Raw genomic sequence first — 20,912 nt, 5'->3', positions numbered from 1 at the left:
AGTTTGGATTTAAGGTATAGTTACCTCCAGACAGACTAGCTTGGGATGAGAGAAAAAGCCGAAAGACTAGACAGGCCAGAGAACAGAAAGGAGCAGTGGATCCAGAGACAAGGCAGCTTAGGATGAAATTAAGGTCTGCTTTCAGATCCTGCTTCTGCTCCTTATTACTGGGGGTAACCTTGGGCTGGCTGTGTCACCTCTGAGTTGCTGTGTCTTCCCTTTGTAAAATGAGGGGGGGTTGGCTATTAGGGTGCCACGAGAAGCAGTAATTATGAATAATTCAGTGAAATCTGGGAAGGCATGAACTGATGTAGAGCAAAGGAAGCAGAACCAGTGTAGGATAAGCAGTGGTCACAGTAGCCCAAAGGAAGCAGATGAATGATTGACCAGGACGTAAGAGTGAGTTCCAAAAGCCACTTATTGCTTCTGTTGTGACTAGAGATACACATGTAAAAATAATTTGATTAGATATGATTGTTGAAATCTTGGAAATGAGTGTTCTCAAGTGAGAGGACATAGAAAGGTTTGATAACAAAACCTTTATGGGATTTCCACATTTAGGGAGCAAAAAGTAAAGGGAGGACATAGGTAGGAAGAGCATGAAGGTAATGCAGTGTTGGGGAAATCTCATTAAATCATCCCTCATTAAATCATTAAATCTCATATAAAGTTTCAAGGAGAAAAGATAAATTAGTACTCTAATTTCCTCTGGGTCATCTTTTTTTTTTTTTTTTTTAATTCCTCTGGATCTTCTTAGTAGGGGTATATGACTCAACCCAAAGTGGTGCCTCTTATTCCTTTTCCCTCTATCCAACTTTGTTGAACTTGTATTATCCATTTTCTGGATGGTTGAGTATGAAAGAAAGTTGAGAGAAAAGATTAGACTAGGTGTTTATTGCATCCTGTGTGACTACCAGGTGACCTGGTTGGTTAATGAGTTATACTTCAAATGTATTTTAGTCAAATGTTTTGTAATGGTGTAATGGTATACTTTTGTTTCTTTAAGATGAAGTTGGAGGAACTTTTAGCAACAATTTAGTACCTTTGTATATTACTAATCACATTCATTTCCCCGAAGGCAAGATGCTGAAGAAACTCAGAAGAGGCTTCTCCCCTTTACTTTGGCCATATAGCATGAGAAAATACTGGGTTTTCTATAGACCTGCTTGTCTTTATTTATTTATTTTCCCAGCTGAGTAGATTTTTCATTCTTGAAACTGTTATCACTCACTATTGCTAAGCTTTTGCTGGGCCCTCTGGTTATAGGGTTAACACTGCAAGAGAGCCTCAGTTATTGTTTTGGTACAGCCTCTTTATTTTACAAGTACTGTGTTTTATGTCACTAGACAACTTTACTGTAATGTGGAAACCCACTTTTCCAGCTTACATCTTTTTTTTTTTTTTTTGAAAGCTTTTTATTTTCAAAACATGCACAGATAATTTTTCAACATTGACCTTGCATAGCCTTGTGTTCCAAATTTTCCCTCCTTGCCCCTACCCTCTGCCCTAGATGGCAAGCAATCCAATATATATTATACATGTTAAAATATGTTTAATCCAACATATGTAAACATATTTATACAATTATCTTACTTATAAGAAAAATCAGATCAAAAAGGAAAAAAATGAGTAAAAAAACGAAATGCAAGAGAACAATAACAAAAAGAGTGAGAATGCCATGTTGTGGTCCACACTTGGTTCCCACAGTCCTCTTCCTGGATGTAGCTCTTTTCATCACAAGATCATTGGAAGTAGCCTCAGTTGGAAAGAGACACGTCTGTCAGAATTGATCCTCACATAATATTGCTGTTGCCGAGTACAAGGATCTGGTTCTGCTCATTTCACTTAGCATCCAGCTTACACCTTAGGAAGCATTTTACTCTTACTTACATTGCAAGAATAAGCAGATACTGTCATTGCTACCACACTGGACTTCCTTTTTTTCTTATTTTTATATGTTGTATTTCTGCTTTAAAGATATTAAAATTTATAATTGATGAAGCTGAATAGTCCAAAAGTTAATGTGAATATTAAATTATAAAAATCTGGATACTAAACCCCTATTTCAGTTTCCTAAGAGAAATTGATGCTTTTACAACCCAGTAAGTGATGGAAATGTGAATATAAAATCAAAGACAATTTTTTTTTCCTCTCTTAAAGACAATTAGCCCCAGACTACATTCCCTTTAACATAGGTGTTGAATATAAATCATTAAAAAATAACAATTGTAATTAGTTTTGAGGAATGTTAACCTGAGGGGATTTCTTCAAATATATGGTTATAGGAAAAGAAGGGCTAGAATTATGGGAAAGGGATTGTAGGGTGAAGAAAATGCCAGGAAAGAGAAGAAGAAACTGAAAATATTAGTATTTTTTTTTTTTTTTGGAACATTAAAGTTGGTGTTCAAATCTTAAAATTAATGTTCAAATCTTAACTGGACAAGTAAAATGAAGAAATTGATCCCTCTTGGACATATGTTTATTATTAGCACAAGGAACAATGTTAGGATGGCTGACATAGTTCTTCCTATGTTTTCCAAAATACAGATTAATGCAGCTTAGACTTTTTTGGATTCAGGTTTGTGGTTTTTTTTTTTTTTTTTTAATTTATTTGTTTGTTTATAATCTGGGCTCTATTTTGTCAATAGTCACTTTTCAAACCTTTTTAGTGAAGTAAATGTTTTAAACTCTCAACTCTCTTTTTAAAAAATTTAGTTGATCATTTCAAACCCATGCTCATCTATCCCTTGGTGACACTGACACCTAGTGGAGAAAGCCAGTTTGACTACTTAGTGACAATTACTTGATTCTTACTGAAAACTATGAGATATACGTATATACACAATTTTAGATCTATAAAACCTAGTGGGGGGGGAAAATACTTGAGAAGGGTTAGTTCTCTTTCTGAGCTTTGCTTTTGCTTTCGTGTATTTAAAAATATTTCACTAATACTAACTTTTTAAAAAAATTTCATTACATCTGTCTTTTTTTTTTTTTTTTTTTTTTTTTACTTTTCCAGTTATATTGGAACATCCATTTTTTAAAATAAGATTTTGATTTAAAATTTTTCTTCCCTCCTTTCAATCCCCCTGCCTAAAATGGTATGTAATCTGATATGGGTTATACATGTGCAATTCTGTAAACATATTTCCCCATTACACACATTTGTGAAAGAAGAAATAGAACAAAATGGAAAAGCCATAAAATACCCAAAAGGTGATAGTATGCTTTGGTCTGTATTCAGACTTCCATAGTTCTTTTTCTGGAGCTGGATAGCATTTTCCATCATAACCTTTTTGAATTGTCTTGGGTCATTGTATTGCTGAGAAGAGCTAAGTTAATCATGGTTAATCATCACACAAGGTTGCACAATGTTCTCCTGGTTCTGCTTACTTCCCTTAGCATCAGTTTTGGGAAGTCCAGGTTTTTCTGAAATTATCCTGCCCAACATTTCTTAATAGCACAATGGTATTCCTACATTCATATACCACAGCTTATTCAGCCATTCCTTAATTGATGGGCATCCTCTCAATTTCCACTTTTTTGCTACCACAAAAAGGATTGCTATAAATATTTCAATTCATGTGGATCCTTTTCCCTTTTTAATGATCTCTTTGGGATACAGACCTAGAAGTGCTATTGCTGGATCAAAGGGTATGCATAATTTGATTGCCCTGAAGACATAGTTCAAATTGCTGTAACTATCTCTTCTAAATTACCACCATCCTACTCCAGCCTCATTGCTTCCAAAAAAAATTAAGAATAAAATAAGCCTTCACTATTCAAAAAAGTAGTCATACAAAACAAATCTGTTCCTCTCTTCCAAGAAATGGAAAGTATTATTCATCATCAATATTCTAGGGTTATGGTTGGTCATTATATTGATCATTGTTTCTAAATCTTTCACTGTGTTTCTTCACAGTGTTTGAAGTTTGTATAATTTTTTCCCAATCTTCTCATTTCACTCTGCATTAGTTCATATTTTTTCCCAGGTTTCTCTGAATCTGTCCCTTCTATAAGTTCTTATAGTGCTAATTGTAACATTCACATTATGATTTGTTCAACCATTCCTCAGTTGGGCCCCTCAGTTTGTCTTAATATTTTTGCTATAGCAAAAAATGCTGCTGTGATTATTTTTTAGTCAGCACGGGTCTCTTGCTTTCTTTGATGTAAATGTACATACTAAGGGTATCCTTTGATCAAAGGATATGCAGTTTAGTGACTTTGGATACATTAAAAAAAAAAAATTCTTTTTAGCCCCATTAGCCGTGCATTAGTATATTTGTTCTCCTGTCATTACAAATATTTCCTTTGACTTTTTTTTTTTTTTTTCTTTTGGGGAATGAGGATCTTGTACTTACACATTTTCATACATTTTCTATATTTTTTTGATGTCAGACCTTGATTAGAGAAATAATAAAGATGTTTTCCCAGTTAACTCTAATTCTAACTCTTGGTTTTATGTAATCAAAATTGGCCATTTGTCCCTAGTGGTATTTTTTTTTTTTTTCCCTTTGCTAGTCTTTATTTAATAAAAAAACTCTTTCCCTAGGTATTTATAGACAATTAAGATAACTTCCTTCTGATTTATACATGATATCAATATTTATAATTAGGTGATTTATCCATTTGAATCTTATTGTGATAAGTATTGTAAATATTGTGAAATATTGGCCAAAACCTAATTTCATCCAAATTGCTTTCTAGATTCTAGAAACTTGGAGTTTGATTGCTATTTGGTCTTAGGTACCTAATCTCTTCCATTTTTTGATGTTTTTATTTTTAAAATAGTATTAGATAGCTTGGATAATTATTGTTTTGTAGAATAGTTTTGAGATCTGATCCTTTGCTAAGAACCAGTTTTCATTCTTCCAGTTTTCATTATTTCCTTTGTGTTTCTTGATCTTTTGTCATTTGATGATAAATCTGCAAATTATTTAAATAGTATTGGTATTTTTATTTTTGTCAGGGTTCAGCCATGCAAATTTAAAAATACATCTTCAATAATTTAGCTTTGTTTTCAAAAAATTTGTAGTTGTATTCATACACTTCTTATGTGTCATGTGGTAGGTGGACTCCCAGATAGTTTATGCATTTTTGAATTTCTTGAATGGAATTTTTTTTCTGTCTCTTTCTTCATGAGTTTTGTTGGTACATAATGTCTGTGAGATGTGACAATTTTATTTTTTCTGTGTCTATTTTTGTTTTCTTAATTACTTTTTTTTTCTAGAATTATATCAAATAGTGATGATATTTTTTACTTCTAATATCATTGGAAACCCCTATTCTTTCTCCATTGCAGATATTTGTAGTTCTCTTTAGTAGATATGATTTATCAAATGTAAGAACCATCCTCTTTCTTCCTCCCCCCTTTTAATATAAAGTGGTGTACTTTGATAAGAGAAATTTCTGTATTTGTTATAATCATGAATTTTTTGTTTTTGTTAATGTCATGTATTACACTTGTAGATCTAATATTGAATTGTTCCGTCATTTGTGATATATAAATCCTTTCTGGTCATAGTGTTAATATTTTAAATATATTATAGCCTCTTTGCTATTAATTTGCTCAGTGATTTTTCATCAATATTAATTGGAAATAATGGTTTGTAATTTTTTAGTTTTATCCCTTTATGATTTAGTAATCCAGATTTTACTTGTCTTTTGAAAAGAACCAAGAAAAATCCTGCTTTCCCTTATTTGCAAACAATTGGTGTAATATTGGAGTTTTCTTTATCTGTTTGATAGAATTCACATGTAAACTGATTTCTTCCATCTTTCACTAGTTTTCTCATTTATGGGAAATAAGTACTTTTCCTTATTTCTTAGTATATTCTCTCATCCTCAACCTTCACATCCATCCTTTTCATCCTTTTCTTTACTCTCTTAAAATAGAACATAAATCACAGCTAATCTTTGTATTTAACTCTTTGTATCCTTTGAAAATAGTAGATTCTGAAGAGACCCTTCTCATTGGAACCCAAGAACATCATCTATATTTTGCTCTTAATTATATGTCTTAAGATTCTCTTTTCACAATTTCTACTCACTCCTAGTCTTTTTATTGAGATTACTTGCAAATTTTGTGCATAGAGGTTCATTTTTTACTCTGTGGCCTCTTTTCTTTTTTTTTTGGAGGGGGGGGTGTGAGGCAATTCTCCTGGAATCATTGAGTTCTGATTGTTAGTCTATTTTTTAGCTTATCCATTACTTGGATAAACTTTTCCACTTCTGTCCTAAGCTATTTATTTATTCTTTGTTCAGTGGTTTTTTTTTTTTCCTCCAGAATTCTTAATCCCTCATTGAGACTTAGCTCAGTTTTCTTCATCATTGTTCTAGCTGGGGTCTGTTTCAGATGTTTGTAGTTTAGAGAATATGTGAGGGTGTTTGAGGGGGTGGTATACAGGACTGTTAATTTTTTTTTACTAGATAGTCCTATACTGCTTGATGTTTTTGTGTCTCCTCTCTCATCCTGACTAGTTTTATGATGTCAGTGTACTTGTACTTGCCTCTGACCGGACACTGTTCCTTCCCTTTCCCCTTTTCCTGCCAGTTCCCATTCCAGGCCTTTTTGTAATGAGAGATATTGAGGAACATTGATAGCTAACATTAGGCTTGTAGGACAACAATTGTACTTAAGAAGAAATAAGCTTGCGTCAGAACTTTTGTAATTTGATTACTTTGTAACATCTGTTTTACTTTTCATCTTTTTTGCTTTTTTTTTTTTTTTTTTTTTGGACTATATTTTGCACAGATGAGTTTGGTTAGTGGTGTATTTTTGTCCTCCATAGTGCTGCTACAAGGTTGAACAGGTTGCATCAAATGAATGACAGCTGCTTCTCAGAAATCCTTCTGTACAATGCAGGCAAAATGATATAGTTAGAACAGTACTATGTTTATGTATAAATGTAGTATGTGGTCTAATTCATTCCTTGTTGAAGTAGTACTCATTTAATGTTCATAAGTATTCCTGATGGTGTTGCCTTGAATAGTTGTGATGGGTTGTTGGGTAGGAAAGTAGGATGCTAGATCTATCAGTGACATTAAAAGTATATGGGGACAAGTTGGATCGTAACCAGTTCTGTAGCCATTTTGCTGTTTTCCCTGTAGTCTTCCATATATCTGTGATATTTTTTACAAATGTCTTCTCAGAGAACAATATACTTTAGTCAGGCCCAGCCTAGTAGCCTTCCTTGGAAGTTCATGGCCTTGGCATACTTTGTCATTTCAAGTAAACTGAGAAGTATGGGTAGTAGCTATAGTCTGATGCTAGCTAGAGGTGGACAAGTGGGTTGAGCAAAGCTGTCATTAAATTGTGCTTTTGGTTTACTAGCTTTTTTCATCATGAAAAGAAAAAATCTTTTATCTTTTTTTGTCTTTAACCAATACCACATTTAAAGCTACAACATTTTCTTTTTGAAATAGTTATTAAAGGGAGTTGGAAACACTTTATTTGGTGCTTTGCTGGCATTTCACACCTATCTTTAAGTTAATTAAATGACAATTTAGTGCTCTCAAACAAAAAAAAGTTTGCCATTTTTGTGAAGGATCATTAATTGGCCTAATTCATCTTTTATGAAAAAGAAAAGGATTAGGATTAGAGCAAAAGTTTGTCATGTTCTCCACTGGGTTCAGAAATCCATAATTACATTTAAGAGATAGGAAGATTATTTCCCATTAAACTGAGTTCAAATTGAGAAAAAAGGAATTGCCCAGTTTCTCAGATTGAAGATATTGGGACCTTTAGAATGATACATAGAAGTTGGTTAATTTATATTCTTCATATATCCTTACTAATGATTCAAAGTAGATAAAATTCTGCAAATACATGGGAAATTTCTCTTTCAAAATTAACTTTTTGCTAGTTTATCCATGACTTGTGCTAGCAGAAAATCTCTTGAGCCACGTAGGCTTATTTCAAGGACAAATTCTATGTCACCACGAGGGGGAGCCATTGTTTATTAGTAAAACAATCTCCTTGAGCTATTTTAGAATGCTAATTAATAACATGTTATTTATCTGGTACATTGACTGGAGGCCCCATTTTCTAATGTCTGGGGAGTGTTTTCATATATTCATAGGTATATTACTAAATTTTTGGTGATTCTAAAAAGAAAATTCATTTTTGAAAATCTGCCCTACAGCAGAAGTGGTGAATGTTGGGCTTAGTGGCATTTTGATCACAAAATCAAACAAATAGTAGGCATTGTATCCCAAAAGTCTGGGGATGCTGAGTATGGTAACTAGGGAAAATGTGAAGGGATTGGTCACATAAGAAAGGGCAGGCAGGTTTTGAAAAGGACTGACAGAACTAAACATATGCCTCATTTTCCTAGTTGTTTTTTTTGGGGGGGGGGAAGGGAAGGGGAGAGCTAAGAGAGCAGGCTAGAATAGGAGGCATTGTTGTTTCCTTGTAGAATTGTCACTTCGGGGGCCCTGATTTGTCCCTAAGGCATTTTGTGGATGAATACAGTGATGGAAAGAGCCTGATTTAGAGGAAATATACTGAATTTATAATGTCCTCCAGTCTCGCTTCTGCCACTGACTCATTTAAGTAATCTTGGGGCAGATAGATTTCTAATATTAGAAAAAGACTTCACAGATCATTTAGTCTAACCTGTATCTGAAGCATGAATTCTTTCTGGTGAATCCTTTTCAAGTTTTAATCTAGTCTCTGGTGACAAAAGTAAATTATCTACATTTGTTTCACTTTGAGTTATTTATAACATACTAGGCATGGTGCTAAGCTATATGAGGTAACTGTATATTCCTCAGACTATGACATGAATTGACTTTTCTGGGCCTCAATTTCTGTGTCTGTCTAATGAGTGGTTGGACCAAAGGATCTTTTAGGTTCTTTTTAGCTTTTATGTTCTGTGGGGGTTTTTCCCCCCTCTCTTTAATTTAAGGAAAATGCCTCAGAAAATACCAAGTATTTCCCATTGGTTTAGATTACTATGGCCTCACTGATTAACTATTTCAGAAATTGTAATGAATTCTCATAAATTTGGTCTTTAATTGTAAGGGATATTAAGCAGCATAATATATCTGTCACATTCACATATTCTGGATAATTTCTTCCCTGACATGATCCATTGCATATAATAGAACCTTATTTAAGTATGTGTTAGATTGTCTTGAATTTCCCTTGTATCAACAAAAAATAGTTGGCCCTAAATGGTAATCTCCTAAGTATTCTAGAATATTGTCAAAATACTCTTCCTCTTCCCTGGGCTAGGATATTTTCTGTGTACAACCACAGTTTTGTTTACCTTTTGAGAGCACAGAGTCTAAGTTTCTTTCTACAATTTCCAGTTGTAAATATTTCCTAGGCTTAATGTAGTTTCTAGTAATAGAATCCTTGGAAATTTCATTTTAGTTATTCTAGGTAGCATTACTTCTGTTGTAACCTAGCTCTGGAGAAGTTTTAGAGTATGTAAATAGCCCCTGTGGCTTTAAAGGTGAAAGAAAGATAAATTCTAATTTAAAAAATTTAGAATCTATAAGAGAGCTTTTTTCTGTGTCTGACTACTACATAAGTTGCATATCTTATCATTTACTTTCAATTCAGTGGTTCCTTGGTTTATTGGGGATACAGAGATAAATAAGTAAAGGACCTAATACTTGAGATTACAAGTTCCATAAAGCAGTTTAGATTTATTAAGAATTATTAGAGGAACTTATTCTTTTTTTTGGTTACAGTTATATAGAATATACAATATTACCTGATAAATTTATCAGGGTTATACTTCTTCTTTTTTTTTTTTTATATTTAGAATTTTTTTTTCCACGTATATATGCATGAGTAATTTTTTTTTTTTATAATATTATCCCTTGTATTCATTTTTCCAAATTATCCCCCCCCTCCTTGCACTCCCTCCCCCCGATGACAGGCAATCCCATACATTTTACATGTTACAATATAACCTAGATACAATATATGTGTGTAAATACCATTTTTTTCTTGCACATTAAGTATTAGATTCCGAAGGTATAAGTAACCTGGGTAGATAGACAGTAGTGCTAACAATTTACATTCACTTCCCAGTGTTCCTTCTCTGGGTGTAGTTATTTCTGTCCATCATTGATCAACTGGAAGTGAGTTGGATCTTCTTTATGTTGAAAATATCCACTTCCATCAGAATACCTCTTCATACCGCATTGAAGTGTACAGCGATCTTCTGGTTCTGTTCTTTTCACTCAGCAACAGTTGATGTAAGTCTCTCCAAGCCTCTCTGTATTCCTCCTGCTGGTCATTTCTTACAGAGCAATAATATTCCATAACCTTTATATACCATAATTTACTCAACCATTCTCCAATTGATGGACATCCATTCAACTTCCAGTTTCTAGCTACAACAAAAAGAGCTGCCACAAACATTTTGGCACATACAGGTCCCTTTCCGCTCTTTAGTATTTCTTTGGGATATAAGCCCAGTAGTAGTACGGCTGGGTCAAAGGGTATGCACAGTTTGATAACTTTTTGGGCATAGTTCCAAATTGCTTTCCAGAATGGCTGGATTCTTTCACAACTCCACCAACAATGTATCAGTGTCCCAGTTTTCCCACATCCCCTCCAACATTCAAGATTCTGTAAATTAGAAAGGGATAAATAACTAATTATTACTCAGGGAAGTTGCTGTGATATTTCAAACAAAATAGGGAAGAATAAGAGCTAAGCACAGTTCAGGTGAAAAGGCTAGGGCTTCCTGAGGTATCCAACATGAAGAAAGTGTTGGAAAAGCTTGGAAAAACTAGGCCACCTGAAGCTATTTAATAGAACTGTGGTTTGAAGGAACCAAGGAAGTAGTTTACCTCCATGAAGAAGCATTTAATAAGTACTTACTATTTGCCAGCACTATGCTGGTACTAAGAATACAGAAGCCAAAAACAAAACAAAAAACAACAAAAAAAAGAACCAAGCCAGGAAGACATGAGTTCAAATCCAACATGAGACATTTACTAGCTATGTAACCCAGGGCAGATCACCTCTATTTGCCTCAGTTTCCTCAACTATAAAGTGGAAATAATAATAGCACCTACCTCCCAGGTTGATGTGAGGATCAGATAATTGTAAAATGCTTAGCGCAATGCCTTGCCTATTCTAAGCATTATTATAAATGTCAACTCTTAGCTATTAAATAACTATATGCAAAATATATCTTCTTTCCTACATAAGGAAGAAAAAAGTTTGGGAGGGGGTCATGGCAGGGTAGTGTAGGAGTGGGGGATTGCAAAATGTTTATGAAAGAAGTTAAGATTCTGAGAAGCAGGTGGGAGGAGGGAATACATTCTAGGCAGGGGTAATACCACCCTGTATAAATGCATTGAAAAGGGAAAAGGAGTGTGGTGAATGAGGAACAGAATGTCAGTTTGGCTATATTGTGGAAGGCACTAAGTGTGATAAGCTTGAAAAGGTAGATTGGAGATGGGTTTGTAAAGTTCTTGAAGTTCCTGCCTGAGGAGGAACCAAGTATATGTTCCTAGAGATTATAGGCAACCATTGGAATTTTTTCCACTGGGGAAATGACATGATCGAACCTGTGTTCTAGAAATATCATTTTTGCATTTGTATAAAGTATCGAGTGGAGAAGGGAGAGAGTTGAAGCAGGGAGACCAATTCCGAGGCTGTTGTAATAGTTATGGCTAGAGCTGAGGAGGTTTTCAGTTTTTGTGGTAGCTGTGTCAGAAATAAGAATGGATGAAAGAGATGTAAGGAAAATAGAATTGATAAATAAGCTCCTTACTAGATATATGGAAGGGAGAATGAAAAATCAGAGATGACAGAAATAGGAAAATTAAGAAGAGTGGATTTGGGGAGAAAGCTAATGAATTCTATTTGGGAGAAGTTTTTAAGTATCCATTAGACAGTTGATTATATGGTGCTGAATCTTAGATCAGGGAATCATTTGTATAAAGATGAAAAGTGAACATATAGTAGTTTATAAATCCAGTAAGAAAAATGGGAAGGGGGAGAAGAAGAGAGATTCTGAAAATATAAAGGGAAAAGAGGAAAGAGCCTTGGTGTAGCCCTATGAAACTAGGTCACAGATACTGATCTAATAAAGGAGTGTAAACTGAGAAAATTACAGATATTTAATCTGGAAAAGTAAAAGAAGACTAGATTAATATCCTAATCCTGAAATATTTGAAAGATTGCTATGTAAAACAATGGATAGGTTATCTTTTGTTTTTACATCACCTACATTTCCTAGTAGAGGCCTCTTAGACTTAATCTTTAGAATGGATGGACATTTTTGGTATGTAAAGCTCAGAAGAATTCAAGAAAGAATTGAAGTAATCCAAAAATTGAATGGTCTGCTTGTGATATGGCAAATTTCTTCATTACACCAAGCAGGCTTTAGACTAAATGACCACCCAACTTTGTTTCTTATTTGGTAATTGAGGTTTCAAACCTGGGTAATTGGAAGGATTTTGAAGCAAGCATTGTGTCATAAATTCAGGGAGTTAAATGGTAGGTAATGTTGTGATAACAGGAGTAACAATTATTTTTCTTTCTCTTCCAGGAGACCATGGGGCTCAACTTGGCCTTCACGGAGCCAGTGGTGATGGAATACATGATGACACGGCTGGTGGGGTGGAAGGAGAGTCCAGCTCAGACCCCCAGCCCCAGACTGGTCGGAGGACAAGGCGGGAGGCTTGTACCTGCCCCTATTGTAAGGATAGTGAAGGGAGGTGAGTTGTCTTCCCAAATACATTTCATTTGTTTTAGAGGAGGGCAAGCTAGGGAGGCAACTTAGAGTGTTTTTGGGAGTAGTGATATATTCAGAAAGGGAATAAGATTAAGACTATGTCAAACCTTTCTACATATCTAGAACATGAACCAAGGACTATAGTCGCTTTAGCTTTTCATCCTTCAGAAAATCAGTTCTTTGTTGTTTAGTTCCTTCAGCTTGTTTCCTGACTGTATCTTCATCCTAGGAGAGTACTTTAGCATACATTATGGAATATTCCAAAGACCTAAGGAGAAGAGAATTCTTTTCCCTGCATAAATAAGCAAGCAAAATCAGTGGCCAACTCATATTGTTTTTCATGAGTAATACCTAGAGTTGGACATTATAAACATCCTTTTTGATGACTGACAACTGTTGCTTAAACTTTTTATGTTTTTTAAAACATTTTGTCAATGATCATTTCTTAGTGATAAAAACTAACATTTATATAGCATTATGTGCTAAGTACTATTTAAGCTCTTTGCATTTATTATCTCATTGGATCTCACGACTATCCTGGGAGACAGGTACTATTATCATCTCCATTTTACAGCTGGGGAAATTAAGGCACACAATGGTTAAGTGATTTGCCCAGGTTCATTCAACTAGTAAGGGTCTGAGACTAGATTTGAACTCAGATCTTCTTGACTCTAGACCTGGTGCTTTCTACGCAATGGAATACCCCATTGCAGCTGAGAGTAAGGACCTTAGGACAATATCCAAAGCATAGGCTGACATTCAAAGGAAAATACTGGAAAAGCAGCAAACACTGGTAATTTTGAATCTTATTTGTTTCCTAGAGGTAAAGATAATAGGAAAAGTCCAGTTTCTTCCTAGGCTATGCCATTTTTCAGGTTCTCTTGTGTCTAAGGGTTTGCATTATTGACAGAGAGAGAATGAGTATATCTATTAGTTCACCTTACAAATATCTCAAAAGGTGATGACAGATGGTGGCTATGTTATCTCTGACAGGGGCTCTGGGGACCCCGGTAAAAAAAAACAACATATCTGCCACATGCCAGGTTGTGGCAAAGTTTATGGCAAGACCTCCCACCTTCGGGCACATTTACGATGGCACACAGGCGAGAGGCCCTTTATCTGTTCCTGGCTGTACTGTGGAAAGCGCTTTACTCGATCAGATGAGCTCCAGCGGCACAAACGCACACATACAGGTGAGTGAAAACCAATTAAAGGGGCAGGTGAACTGATAAGCCAGTCAGGGAGTCAGAATCATATACTGAAACAAACATTTGCTGTTGCAAGGTCTTTAATGAATTTATAGTCTAGTTGGAAAAACAGAAACTAAGCATATAGTGACAATCTGGTAAACTACTTAGAATTTTAGTTAAAAATAATCTAGAATCCAACTTTCTTGGGGGAGGTTTATTTAGAGATTTAAAGAGATTTTAGGGGAAAAGATGTTTTGATTTAGAGAATGCTTGATGGGAAAGGAAGATTGGGTTGTTAGCAGAATTATGAAACATAAAAACAAAAGTTATAAGTACAGCTTCAAAAAAAGTTAACAGAACCAACGAGTAGGTGACCTAATTCATGTAAAACATAAGTTAAACTTTTTTCAATTTGCTTTAAAGTATAGAAGCAGGAACAGTGGCTAAAAATTAACAGATTTTGAGTCAATGTAATTAAGAACAGTGGAATAAGTTTCCCTGCCTCAAGGTCTCCAAGTAGGAAATTCATGGTTCTAGGATGTTATAGAAAAGAGAGAGAGATTGGACTAAAGGACTTAAATTTTCCTGTTTCTGAAGTAAAAAAAAGTATCTATAAATTGTCTTGTTCCCATCTCTTAAGGTTAGCAACCACAACATTGCTCTGCTTTTCCCCTCCCTTCCAAAAATAAACAACCAACAAAAAAGTCTTTTTCTGGTACTTGTGTGTCTGGCTCCCCATCTCTCCCAATAGGACTTGGTATACTAGAATGATTCCCTCAGGGATCGCTGGTTGCCTTTATCTCACAGAAGGACTTAATGTCAAGATGAACTGAGTAAAAACTCAAGGGATTCAGTATCCCTTTTTTGTGAGCTGGAATAAAATAGAGATGCCTCTGCAGAAAAACACAGACTAACCCTACAAATACAACACAACCTTCTGGGATAGTCCTATTAAGTGCTTCTAACATGACATGTTTTAGGATGGAGACTTGGGCAAGGTTCACAGTCTTTCAGTCACCCCTCCCTCTTTACATCTTTATCAATTATGTCTCCTTACCTTGCTTCTTTCTTCATCCAGGTGAGAAGAAGTTTGCCTGCCCTGAGTGCCCCAAACGCTTCATGAGGAGTGACCATTTGTCGAAGCACATCAAGACCCACCAGAATAAAAAAGGAGGCCCAGGAGTGGCCCTAAGTGTAGGCACCATGCCCCTGGACAGTGGGGCAGGCTCAGAGGGCAGTGGCACTCCCACTCCTTCTGCCCTTATTACCACCAACATGGTAGCTATGGAAGCTATTTGCCCAGAGGGGATTGCCCGACTTGCCAACAGTGGCATCAACGTCATGCAGGTAGCTGACCTGCAGTCTATCAATATCAGTGGCAATGGCTTCTGAGATCATATGCCCAGTGCCAGAGACACGGGCTGTACCCACAAACCCTGGGGTACAAGGTAGCATTGGGTCCAAGAGACATGTGGGAGAGGGAGCCACAATGCACAGCAATGGGAAGTGTGTGTGGGGGTACCCAGGAGATGAGTTGGGGCCCTAGTACCCCACCTGGAATAGGGCACGTGAGTGGAAACTATTGATGTGACCCCACTACCCTACATGGAGCATTTGACCCCAGACGGTTTCCTTTTAAACTTCTTTCCCCAACCTCTCCCTTTCTGCTTTACTTATCTTACCTCCCCCATGATGGATCCTTCCCTTTTCCCCCTTCCTTAAAGCCATCATGCCTTGATAAATATATATATGATCATTGAAATACTTTTTAACAAAAGACAGATTCTATATTATATATATGTGTATATATAAAATATATAAAAGACATTCACAATGGGGAGTAGGCTCAAAGGGAGGAGGAGGAATAACCTGTGACCAAAATACCATGGTCAGTTTCATAATAATGCCTTATCTCCTTGTGGCTGGGCCTTGGCCTGGCACATCAGGCCTTTCTGCAGATGCTGTCCTGACCTCCCATGAGATTAAGCATTCATATACTCTGCTTTTAGGTTTTATATATATATGGTTTTTTTTTTTTTTTTCCTTCATTTTGTCATTTAATTGGGAGCAGCTTTCTGTACTACCTTTCTCAATCATACCCTTTTCAGTCTCCTCCCCGTCTCTCCTTTTTCCTCTTTCCACCTGATCATTTAGTGTTTAACTTTTAGATGATATTCTTTGGACCGGGGCTCCTAGCATTTTTGAGTCAAATTTGGTCCTGACAGAAGAATGGGAAAAGAAGCCCTGTTCCCTGGGCCAATGCTTGAAGTGACAGGGTCAGAGAGCCATTCAGAAAAACTACTGATGGAGGCATTGCCCTCACTTCCTCCCACCCTGGAGCCAGAGAGTCAAAGGCAGTGCCTTTTGGTCATCTTCAAGCATCCAGGATCCCAGGTGGTTCTAGGAAAAAGGAGAGTAGGCCATGGAGAGATGGTGGGTTTGTCCAAGCCATATGAAATACCAAAAGATTGTGGTAGAAAAATAGGTAAGGAGTGGGATAGGGGGAATGAAGGATGTGCCCAGGCCAGAAGGGTACTCAAAATAACTAGCCTCGGATTAGTTGGAGACTTAGTTGAATTTGTTTTACCTTCTTCCAGGTTAGTTAGTTCTAGGTTGATTTTTTTTTTTTTTTTTTTTTTTTTTTTTTTAAGGCCTGGACTTCATACTGCCTGAAAAGTGGCATGCTCTTTATTTAGAACATCCCTAGAAATTTCTCTCTGATTCCACTATTAAGGATTATCACAATTTGATTTTCCCCAATTTCAGTCCTTAAGAATTATTTGGGGACAAAAGTAGGATTGTTCTGGGATGAAGTGGGAGGTCAGAAGAACTTTACCTGCTCCCTCTCCTCTCCCCCCACCACCATTGTTATCTGTTTTGGGAGATTTGTAGGGATGACACTTCACAAGGGGCACCAGTACCTTTAGAAACAAAATCTTCCCATTTCCTTTAGGCCCAGATCTAAAGGGGAGTCTGGGAATGACAGCAACAGGAAGCTTATTTCATTTGTCATTGAGAAATCCAAAAGCAACTAAAATTGGCCTCAAGGCCCAGCCACTAAAGCCTTGTGTCTCTTGACTGTTTGGTTTCTCATCAGGGAGCTTTTCACTCATTGTGAGCAAGGTGTAGAAACGGATGTGTCTTGTGTGGATCTTTTGGGTTGGGGGATAGGTTTCTGTTAGCCACTATTAAAGCAGACCTGCAATAAATGGAAATTACCCTGAGCTGATAGAGCTAGTGAAGTGTGTGTGTGTGTGTGTGTGTGCGCGCGCGTGTGCACGTGTGCATGTGTTTCACTGTGTGTTCATGTCTACATACACTTAAAAGAAATTATTTGAAATTGTTAAAAAGAATCAAAAAGCTCTAGTATCAAAACACCTCAAGACCCCTTTCATAGAACTCCACCTTTATCTGTATACTAGAGTGATCCTGGGGTCACTTCTTTGCTTTATAACAGTCACACTTAGAAACAAGGCAAGTTGAGGGATCATAGAACATACTAAATTCCTTCTACACTTTTTGAGGGGAAGTGATTATATATGTGTGAAAGTGAAAACAGTGTCCTAGTCCATACATAAGCAGAGGCTTAGATCTTTCCATGAATTTATCTTTTGACTGTTGCTACAAATAGATGATGCTGTGATTCTGCCTTATATTTTGTATAAAATCCAGCAAGATTAGGGTTTTGGAGTTTGTTTGTTTGTTTTTTAACCTGAAACTCAATGACTGTTAATATCTTAAAAATTAACTTGAAGCATGTTCAGTTCCATGAGGACATATGCTGTTTTCAAAACTCAGGAATCATTTGCAAGGATCTTAGCTAACTAAGATTGTTTCCCAGACCAAATCCTGTTTATGCTGAAACAAAAGAATTTGTGCCCCAGTCTATCATTCTATCTTCCCATCTCATCCCATCCCATCCCATCCCATCCTCCCTTCCAACCCCTTACCACCTCACCCCAACTCCAGGAGAGGACTCAGCAGATTCTCTCAATGTAAACTTATAATCATGTACTTTTGGATCCATTAAAGGAAGGGGGAAGGACACCCCAGTGAACATTTCAATATTTTATTGGTACAATTCAACAAGGCACAATCTCTTCCCCTAGCAATGTGGAATTAGGAGGAAACCCTTTCAGTGCTGCTACTGGGGGCAATGGACCTTTTGGGAAAGGTATCTGAGATTGGTTATAGAGTAGAGGGCTGTGGGTTTACTCCTTCTTGAAAAGAGTATATTATCCTTGTCTTGGATCAGTTTTTACAACAGACCAATCTTTCCCTTTGTTTTGCCTTCTTCCCACCAAGGAAATTCCAGGGCAGAGGTATTGTTTGGCCTATGAACCTTTAAGAGTTGGCCTTTGGCAGCTTGAGTCTCTTGGACTCAGTGGTAGGGGATGGGGGGGCCCTGTGCCTAGGTAGGAACTATAACTCTTCTCTGAAAAACCCTTTTCCCTAAGGTTTTAGCCATCAGAGATTAATCCAGCTATCGGGTAGACTGATCCTGAGACTCATCTCTCCTTCCTCATGAGATAAATGATCTTTTTTTTTTTTTTTTTTTTTTTTTTTTTTTTTTTTTTCCATGACCAATCCTGTTTTGTTGTGAGGTTTTGTTTTTTGGTGTGGGGGTTGGGATAGGAGAGGTAATGTTAAAGCATTCATTCCCTTGCCTGGCCTTTGTACCTTTTGGCTTCTTCCCTTGTTCCCCCAAATAGTAAAATATCCCATACTGTCTTTTCAGGGACTTTCTGGTTATCCTAGTCCACCCTGACCTGTGGGTTCTGAACAGAGTGCAGTTTAATGGGTGTTCCTGAGCCCAGCCCAAATATGAATAAACAACCCCCTCCCCCCTTTTCAGGAAATACAGAAGTAATGGACATGGGGCTTAGGAGGGGGGGAGGGTTGGGTACAAAAGCTGTAAATTAATATGGCTGATTTATTTCTACTATATATATATATATTTTTTGCTTTTGTATATCTTATATAGGAAACTTTAAGCATTGTATTTTTTAACAAATCTGAGAAAGCACTATAAACTGCAGGTATTTGACTTTCAGAATATATTTTGTATTGTTAATATCTTCACATTGTGAATACTGGAAGCTGCAGATCTTTGCTGAAATGCAATAAATTTATATATCTTTTGGTGGGGTACAGGTATTGGAGGGACCTTGTTGGGGGTGCTATTCAGGTCCCTGTCATGCTCTGGGGGAGCCTAGGTGCTACTTGATTAAAGTTTCCACCCAGCTACCATCATCCTTTGTGCCTGTTGGGCCTTGGGGTGAATTCAGAAAGCACTTGGAGTTGCAGGTGCCAAAAATAAAAGTGTGAGAATGGTCTAATTGCCTAGAGTGGGACCCCTTCAGTTAACCCCCTACCCTGTCCTGGGCTAGGAAGCCTCTGGTGATGAAAGGTAAAAAGTGAAATCTGTTCCATCTCTCTTGGAAGAGAGGGCTCAGTTTGTCAAGGGATGAAAGGTGGCGGCAGTAGCCTTGGGAAGGGGAGGAGGATGTGGCACTCATCCAGCCCCGGAAAAGGTTGTTTTTGAAAACTGCTGATAAAATATGGGCAGGTTATTGCTTTTTGTTTGGGAGCCCAAACTCTCCCTAGTGCCTCTTTTGGCTTCCCGCCCAGGCCACAGACCTCTTCTGAGGAGGATGAGCGGACCAACTTTGAGGTCGATTCCCTTTCTTTTCTCTCTTCTCTCAACACCAGCACCCAGGCACTAGCTAAGGTCACAGGGCAAAAGTGAGTTGCCTTAAGCTTAAATTCTTCTCTCCTACTGCTTAACTCTAGCTTTAATTCCCTTTCCTGAGACCCTGGGCTTTAGGACTCCCCAATTCATTGTCCTCCCTAGGGTGAGCACTGACCCCGTTGGTCAGCACCAAGCCAGGTTTCCCAAGCCCCTGTGCTCTCCACACAACTGGCCAAAGGGAAGAATGTTGGGAGATGGTCTGGTTAGCCCAGGAGTGAGGAGGCACAGTGCTTTGTTACCTGAAGTTTTAGTTGCAGGGTAACCTAACTCTTTCCCTGCCCCTCAGATAGCCTTAGCCTTCAACTAATAGGAGATTCTAGAGATTATAGGATGTTGGCAGTCTATTTGACTTGCCCCCACACTTCTCTTGGTCTCCCCTCAGGATTAGGGAGAATGATGAGTCCCAGGCAGGGCTGCGGTTGCTGAGGAAGAACAAGGAATTCAATTTGCTGGTTCCCTTGCCGTGAGGGGGAGAGGGACATGCTTGTCCTTCTAGTGCTCAGAAATGCTACTGTGCCTTCTTCCTGGGGAGCAGGAAACAGGCCTTCAGCTACCCATCTCTTCTCCCCTGCAACACCCGGCCTTCTCCACTAGGGAAGTCTCAGTCCTGCTGCTTAGCCCCTCTCCCTATGGCTTCCCTCGCCTTCATGGAGGGCTTAAAGCCCAAGGCCTGGGGAAAGATGGGGGAGGACTTGCTGAGATGGGCATATGGTAGTTGTCCAGGATGGCCTGCTTTTTCATGAGTCTCAGCCATCCCATGCGAAGGCTGGGACCCAACTTGTGCCTAAAACTTTAGATAATTTTTTTTTAATCTCCTAACACTGGTAATAACCAGTCACCACACAACTGCCTTTTAAAAAAAAAAAAAATTTCAATATCATGCTGTTTCTGTTGGTTTCCAACAAATTACCACCAGAGCTCTATGGGAAAATATGGTTTTAAGTTCTCTCTCTGTATTTCATCTAGAACTCCTGCCCTTTTTTACTGGTTCTTTCCTCTTATCTCTTGCCCATCAATCCCCCCCCCCCCCCTTTTGCTCATATGTCTCTTGTCTCATTTTCTTGTCTCTTTCCCCTTGTTCTTGTCTGGGTGGGGTGGGGTGGGGGAGGGAACTTTTTTTTTTTTTTTTTTTTTTTTGCCTTTTTGTACAAAGATTAGTTTCAATGTAGTCTGTAGCTCCTTTGTAAACCAATTAAAAATTTTTTAATAAAAAGCCATGTCTCTGTGTGTGGAGGAGTGAGTTGAATGGGGTATTGA

The 20,912-nt window shown here is 37.4% G+C and overlaps 2 protein-coding genes across 4 annotated transcripts in view; both read left to right on the top strand.

The window, feature by feature from the left end:
• SP1 (Sp1 transcription factor) overlaps positions 1 to 20,882 on the top strand; it is a 41,144-nt gene extending 20,262 nt beyond the window's left edge. For all 3 annotated transcript variants that reach the window (XM_074270225.1, XM_074270224.1, XM_074270223.1), the window contains exons 4-6: positions 12,528 to 12,696; positions 13,707 to 13,906; positions 14,982 to 20,882. In XM_074270225.1, coding sequence (XP_074126326.1) covers positions 12,528 to 12,696; positions 13,707 to 13,906; positions 14,982 to 15,295 — 683 coding nt within the window. In that variant the 3' untranslated portion in view covers positions 15,296 to 20,882. The remainder of the gene's footprint in view (positions 1 to 12,527; positions 12,697 to 13,706; positions 13,907 to 14,981) is intronic.
• PCBP2 (poly(rC) binding protein 2) overlaps positions 1 to 20,912 on the top strand; it is a 350,172-nt gene that overhangs the window by 214,405 nt on the left and 114,855 nt on the right. The window lies entirely within an intron of this gene.

Source organism: Sminthopsis crassicaudata, chromosome 5 (genome assembly GCF_048593235.1).
Source record: "Sminthopsis crassicaudata isolate SCR6 chromosome 5, ASM4859323v1, whole genome shotgun sequence".
Lineage (NCBI taxonomy): Eukaryota > Metazoa > Chordata > Mammalia > Dasyuromorphia > Dasyuridae > Sminthopsis > Sminthopsis crassicaudata.
The sequence above is the reverse complement of the archived record's forward strand: the minus strand, read 5'-3'. Positions and strand labels throughout refer to the sequence as shown.